General features: G+C 44.4%; 1 protein-coding gene across 1 annotated transcript in view; it reads left to right on the forward strand.

Moving 5' to 3' along the window:
• NDFIP1 (Nedd4 family interacting protein 1) overlaps positions 1 to 6,181 on the forward strand; it is a gene marked incomplete at its 5' end in the record, with an annotated part of 7,067 nt that extends 886 nt beyond the window's left edge. The window contains 6 exons of the mRNA XM_057382719.1: positions 546 to 784; positions 1,630 to 1,717; positions 1,887 to 2,011; positions 3,380 to 3,446; positions 4,012 to 4,117; positions 6,025 to 6,181. Of these exons, the coding sequence (XP_057238702.1) occupies positions 546 to 784; positions 1,630 to 1,717; positions 1,887 to 2,011; positions 3,380 to 3,446; positions 4,012 to 4,115 (623 nt within the window). The remainder of the gene's footprint in view (positions 1 to 545; positions 785 to 1,629; positions 1,718 to 1,886; positions 2,012 to 3,379; positions 3,447 to 4,011; positions 4,118 to 6,024) is intronic.
• Between the last annotated feature and the right edge of the window lie 224 nt (positions 6,182 to 6,405).

Consider the following 6,405-nt stretch of genomic DNA (forward strand, 5'->3'; position numbering starts at 1 on the left):
TGACCCACACAGCCTGGTGGTGCTTGTGGTTGAGGAGATGCGTTTTGGCTGCGTTCATCTGATGTCATCCCATCGAGGGGTGTTCAAGTTACAGTTCACAGTGTTCTCAGTAAACTGAAGACCATTAAAAATCAAAGTGCTGTGAGGATTTGTGGTTCCCCTCTCATGATTTGGCATTTGGATGATGCTGTGCTCCTTCCCAAAAGGATTTGTTACTTAAAAAGGTTTGAAGAGTTCACTTTTCCTGCACTTCTCAATAACTAAGCACTTGGTCATAAGGATGGGACTTTGAATCATCCTCATGTCCTGTCACCAATAACTTTAATAACCACTTGGATCTGGAAACGTGACTTTTTCCGAGGATCCCAGTCAGGAGAGACACAGTACGTGGTGTTGTTCTAAACAGAAGCACAGCCAGGCATGTCCAGTGAGGGTTCTGTGGGTTGCTGGGTATTTCAGAAGGTGCTYCTGTGCTTCTCACTTTCTGCTGTGGGCTGGCAGGAGGCTGGAATGGGTGGGAGGGTGGGGAGGGGGCTGGTTTCAAGAGCCTGGGGAATGGGGCTCACTGGAAGTCACCTGGAGCACTGCTCGTTCCCAGCACGGTGTTCTTACACAAGTGCTGAGTTCCCCCGTGTGTCCCTGTTTTTGTGCAGCTTATTTTGACTACAAGGATGAGTCAGGGTTCCCGAAGCCGCCGTCCTACAACGTGGCCACCACTCTGCCCAGCTAYGACGAGGCCGAGAGGAGCAAGGCTGAGGCCACCATTCCCTTGGTYCCTGGCAGGGTGAGTGTCCCTGCCTGTCCCTGCACTGCTGGGGTRCCATCTCAGCTGTACCCATCATGTGCCATCACTGTTTATATTGGTGTCAGGGTTGTTTGTGTTTTTGAAGCTTCCTGGGGTGATGATATTCCAYACTCCTGAGAGCCCTGTGGCGATTTTTTTTTTTCTTTTTAATTTTCCTCTGAGCGCTGTGATGATGTCAGACATCTCAGTAATGCCAGCATGTGCTAGCCAGATTAGGCTTGGCAAGCTGACAGAGGGACTGTACTGTATCCCTGTGCACTGACACTGGGGGTTTTGTTGTTTTTTTTTTCTTGTTTTTAAAAAAGATTTAGGATTAATTCTTCAGCTGTCTSGCATATCTACCCTTGATACTCCTGATGCTTACTTAGTTGATTTTTCTGGAGGTCAGTGTAGCTGATACAAGGATGATAAGACTTGTCAGAATTATTTCTTTTTGTTTTTTTCAACATTATCTCTGTTCAGCCACTCCCTCCACCCCTGCTAGCAGTAGAAGTCCACTGCTCATTACACTTCTTCACAGAAGCCAAATTCCTTGCTGAGATGATAATTTTTTGATGAGTAGAAGAATTCTTCACAGTGAGAACAAGAACATGCTGGATCTTGACTATGTTAAAAATAAAGACACATTTCATATTATACAGATAACATTTCATGCCCTGCACCATTTCAGGATGAGAAGCAGAAATTTTTCTGTGCTTACATTTGTAGCCTTTTGAGATTTAGGATTCCAGCCCTTTCTTGAAGAGTCACAGGCAGAACTGGGGTTGCTGTATGGACTGGACTGATCTAAATCCCCCCATGTGCTGCCTCCCTCTGCTTTGCAGGATGATGATTTTGTGACACGGGATGACTTTGATGACACTGACCAGCTGAGGATAGGAAATGATGGCATTTTCATGCTGACTTTCTTCAGTAAGTACATCATGGAATGAACTTCTTTTTCAAGCAGTGACCCAGGATATTTTGGGTCACATTTATGTTTCTGAAGCACCAGGAAAAACCTATGTGCAAGGGGTTTATGGTTTTTTTCCCTTGTAATATAAATGTGTCTTGACCTGCTGCTTTTCTCCTGCTTTCTCAGTGGCATTCCTCTTCAACTGGATTGGATTTTTCCTGTCCTTCTGCCTGACTACTTCAGCTGCAGGACGATATGGGGCCATTTCTGGGTTTGGTCTGTCTCTTATTAAATGGATCCTTATTGTCAGGGTGAGTTGTGTGGTGCAAAACCACCTACACTGACACTGATACTCTTTTTCCCCATCAGGTTTTTAGCACATACTGAAGTTAGTGAACGATTCAGGGTTTTTTTTTAAATAATGAAATAATTTTTGAGCCTTAATTTATTTACTTAAAACAGAGATTTTTCTGTATTATGTCCTGTACATATGCTGGAATTAGAAATGTAATAAAGGAAAAGAAAGATTGCACACCSAGGTTTGTGTTGTGGATGCTCCAGTCCTGGAAGTGTCCAAGGCCTGGACAGGGYTTGGAGCAATCTGGGATAGTGGAAGGTGTTTCTGTCTGTGGCAGAATAGAGGAGCTGTAGGATCCTTTCCAGCCCAGCCCACTCTGGGATCTTAGGAGTCATTCTGAGCGTGTGTCTGTCTGACAGAGCTGCTATCCTGGGTCAGAGTGTGGTTTGTGCTGAGCAGCTCTGATCCTGGCAAAGCATTAACCCAGCCCTGCCTTCAGCCTCTGCAGYCTGCTGTGCCTTAGGCTGTCCTCTGGAAAAGAGGAAATTCTCTAAAATGCGGGATAGCTGGTGAGAAGAGGGAAACAGGGAGGTGGGGAGGAGCGAGGTTTGGAGCAGCAGAGGGAGAAGGCCGTGGGTGCCCTCTGGTGCAGCCTCTGCGCCACAGGAGCAGGGATCAGGAGCCAGCTGCCATYCTGCTCTAGGGTTTTGGGCTCTTGGTTTTTTTTTGGAGGGTTAGGTGAAAATGTTTTCATCAGGAAATCTTTATTTGGAGCCTGTGSAATGATGGCACACAGGCATTCCAGGCTGAAAGTTGAATTTGAAGCAAAGCAGCTCATTGKCTGTAAGTAGCAGTAGAGAGCATTAATGTTGGAGCTGTCATTTCCTACCTCATCCCTCAGGGGCTGGGAATTCTAATTTGTAAATACAGCATCTCTTCAATTTTCCCAGTTGGGAATCTTGTCAGTGGGTTCCATGGGGCTGGAATTCCTTTCCCAACTGTTACTCCATCCAACYTTACAGTGCAATGAATGTGCTGCAYTGCTGCAAACCTGCTCTGCCCTGTYAGAAGCTGCAGCTGTGCTTTGGAAGCACCAGGACACATTTTAAAACAGGAATATTTGCCCAGTAGTGTCCTTGTGCCTCCCTGATTGTCAGAGTTCATAGCTGGGTGTTKTATCTGCCCCATTCCCCTTGTAAGAGCTGGGCTGGTGTGTGCAGAAATCCCATAAATAACAGTTTGTGCAGCTGGGGAAATGCAGCATTCCAGGAGGTCTCTTGTGTGCAGCCTTGATCTGGTTACTGCTGGACTTGGTGGGAATAGATTTGGCTTCACAAACTTCCATGTGCTCTAAGCTGTACATTTTTTGGCTGTTTTTCAGTTCTCCACCTATTTTCCTGGTTACTTCGATGGCCAGTACTGGCTTTGGTGGGTCTTCCTTGTACTAGGTGAGTGTTTGGGGAGGGGGGGGAAATGCTTAAAAACTCTGCACAGTGCATTTAGGATTTTGTGAGCTTTCCTGGCTGTTAAATRTGTGTTCAGATGTACAGATGAAATGTGACCCATATACTCCTCTGACTGAACACATTCAGGTTTTAGAGGCATGTGTAAATCCTGTCCTTCCCTTGCCATTACTTGGTAGCAGCATCCTGATATCATCCAGAGGTTGAGAAGAGAATAATGCTTGTAACTGCTGTTGTGTCTGCTCTTGCATCTCAAATGGAARAGTGGATTGTTGCCTTCCTCATTTGATTTTCTATTTCCTGCTTTGGGARTGACTGGATCTCATTTGGATTCAAAAGCTTTGTGATTGCCCAAGGAAAGTTCGTTTTTGAAGTTGCCTGAAATGGAAAGATGAGGTGTTATTGCTACCAAAAATAATTACTGTGTGTGGTGAACTGCTGTGCATCCCAGGGATGAGGTCCCTCTGCAGTGCTGACAGGGAGTTCAGCTGCTCCCTCACTGAAGAAACAACACCTGTGCTRACTGGACAAATGTGTCTCTTCCCTCCAGGTTTTCTGCTGTTTCTCAGAGGATTTATTAATTATGCAAAGGTTAGGAAGATGCCAGATACGTTTTCCACTCTCCCAAGAACCAGAGTTCTCTTTATTTACTAAAGGTAAATTTTCTGCTTTCCTGAATTTGTTCTGCTTTGGTTTTAACTCTGTTTAGTGASTTTTTTAGGCTGGATTTTCATTGTTTGAATATTTTTAGAACTCAGGGCAGCAGGGAACAGTTGTTTCTTGGCATCCCCTCCCCAGCTCCTGAGTCTGCAGAGCCCASACTGACCTGGTGGGAGGCAGAGGAACATTGGACATTTCTCCCTGAGTTTTTTCTGTGAGGAATTGTACATTCATTCAATTCCATGACTAGATACTGTGAGAACAAAACCTCTGCCCCTCATACTGCAGCATGTGTTTCAGAATGAATCACGTGCCTGAAACATGTGGTGTGTCCCAAACCCGAGGAGAGGTCACAAAATGCTGTGAGAGGGACTGCCAATGCCTTTGGCTTTTGTCCCAGAATGAGCAATTTTTCTGAATTCTGCTGTTTGAAATTGCTGCCAGGTTCCTGAAGAAGTGACACCCTTTGCTCTTCTCAGACCTCTCCCACCCACTTGAACTGTCCTGTCTGAGCATCTTGCAAAAACCTGAGTGCCTGGGAGTCTTTTGCTTTAATGCTGAACCTCAGCCTGGCTGCCTTAATGGGGCTTTGAAGGAGAAGGCTTAAGTAGCTGAAGGCTCCTAGCATAATTTCCTGCTCACAGCAGATAATGGCCTGGCATTAACTGTCCCTCCCCGAGGGGAAGGAAATCCTGGAATAGGTTGCTTCCCAGCTGGGGAATGCAACATGATGCTCCCTTTAGAAATATCATAATAACACTCCATTTCCCCAGACAGGAGTGATTGCAGCTGGGACAGTCAAAAGAAACCAAACCAACCCCGGCTTTAAATTGGGGGTCATTAAATTGTTRAGATTTGAAAACCGAGCCTTGGGTTTCCAAATGCACTTCCCTTTTATTAGAAACTGCAAATTGCCCACGATTCTGCTTCATTTCCAGTCTGTGAGGTGAACCTGCAGCACAGAACAGCCTTTGTGCAGTGTTTTGCTCTGGTGAYAGTGTGTAAAAATAGTTCAGCCAATTTCTTTATGTGTTTCAGTTCTGTTTAACAAAGTTCTGGTTTGTGACCTCCTCCAGGATCTGTAATATCCTCCCAGATTCCTGCTGAGTCACCAGAGGTTTCATTTCCCCCAGTTTATGGTCACGTAATGTGAGCATTTAAAATCAGCTTTATCTCTGTATTTTGTCTGACTGAACCATTTAAAAAGAATTTTTGCTTCTTTACCAAAACGTTATTTTCCATTTCTTAAAGGAGCTCTGTTTCTTTTTGCACTGACTTTCCCTATGTTTGCAATTTGAAATTACAGTTTTAGAGATCTGGCTTCACTCTTTGCTTGTAGAGATGTAGAGTGTTTAAATTCTTATTTATGTGTCATTTTAGAGCACTTTCTCTTCTAGATATTCTGAGATAAATGTCCAGAATTATTCATAAATATTAGAACTTGGACATTTCCCCTGAAAGTAAACTTTAATCCTGAATTCTGAGTGAGGAAACCACAAAAGACTTGGATTTTTAGTGTATTATTGTCTTTAAGATGAGATTTTTCTCTGCAGGGCCTGATGAAAAGGGCACAGTGAGGGCTTATTTTTATTTTAGAGCAGGGATCATTTTTGGAAAATTAGGGGGGGAAAAATGAGTGCAAACCAGAAAATACAGCCTGGTGAAAGGAATCTGAGGGARAGGTGGAGCTGACTGTTCAGCTGTGTGTGCAGCAATGGACGCAGTCCTGGCATTATCCTGTAAAACATGCACAGATTCCTGAGCATTTTTCTGGAGTCACATCATTGTGTGCTGAGACACTTCATAAGCCCTTAGACATCCTGTGCTGTGTGAACGACATCCTCCTGTTATCCAAAATAACCCTCTGACTGCAGTTTCGGTGTTCAATATCCTTCTCCAACAGATGTTTTCTGGCAAATGTCTTCCTGCATTAGTGAAATCCCCCCCAAGAAGCAGCAGGACACCTGCAGGAAGTGAATCAAGGCTCTGAAGCAGAAGAAAAAATAATCACCTGCTTTAAAATAAATAAATAAAAGTACTGTTGGAAAAAGAAAAAAAAAGGAGAAGCATTTCTTTCTATTTGTTTTTAGGTGTAAAATTTTAATAATTAACGCAGAATTCCGTAATTGTTGACTCATTAGTGGCTAATGTTTGAAGCAGCTCTTGCAGTGAGTCTGTGACGTGCTGACAAAGCCTTCCAGCCGGAGTTTGTGGTGCTTTGGGCAGCAGGAGCYGTCCCGGGGCCAGCAGGGGCCAGGCTTGCTTTAGTTCCTCCTGCAGCCTG

Source organism: Malurus melanocephalus, unplaced genomic scaffold (assembly GCF_030028575.1).
Source record: "Malurus melanocephalus ecotype Western Australia unplaced genomic scaffold, MMel_1.1 scaffold_583, whole genome shotgun sequence".
Classification (NCBI taxonomy): Eukaryota; Metazoa; Chordata; class Aves; order Passeriformes; family Maluridae; genus Malurus; species Malurus melanocephalus.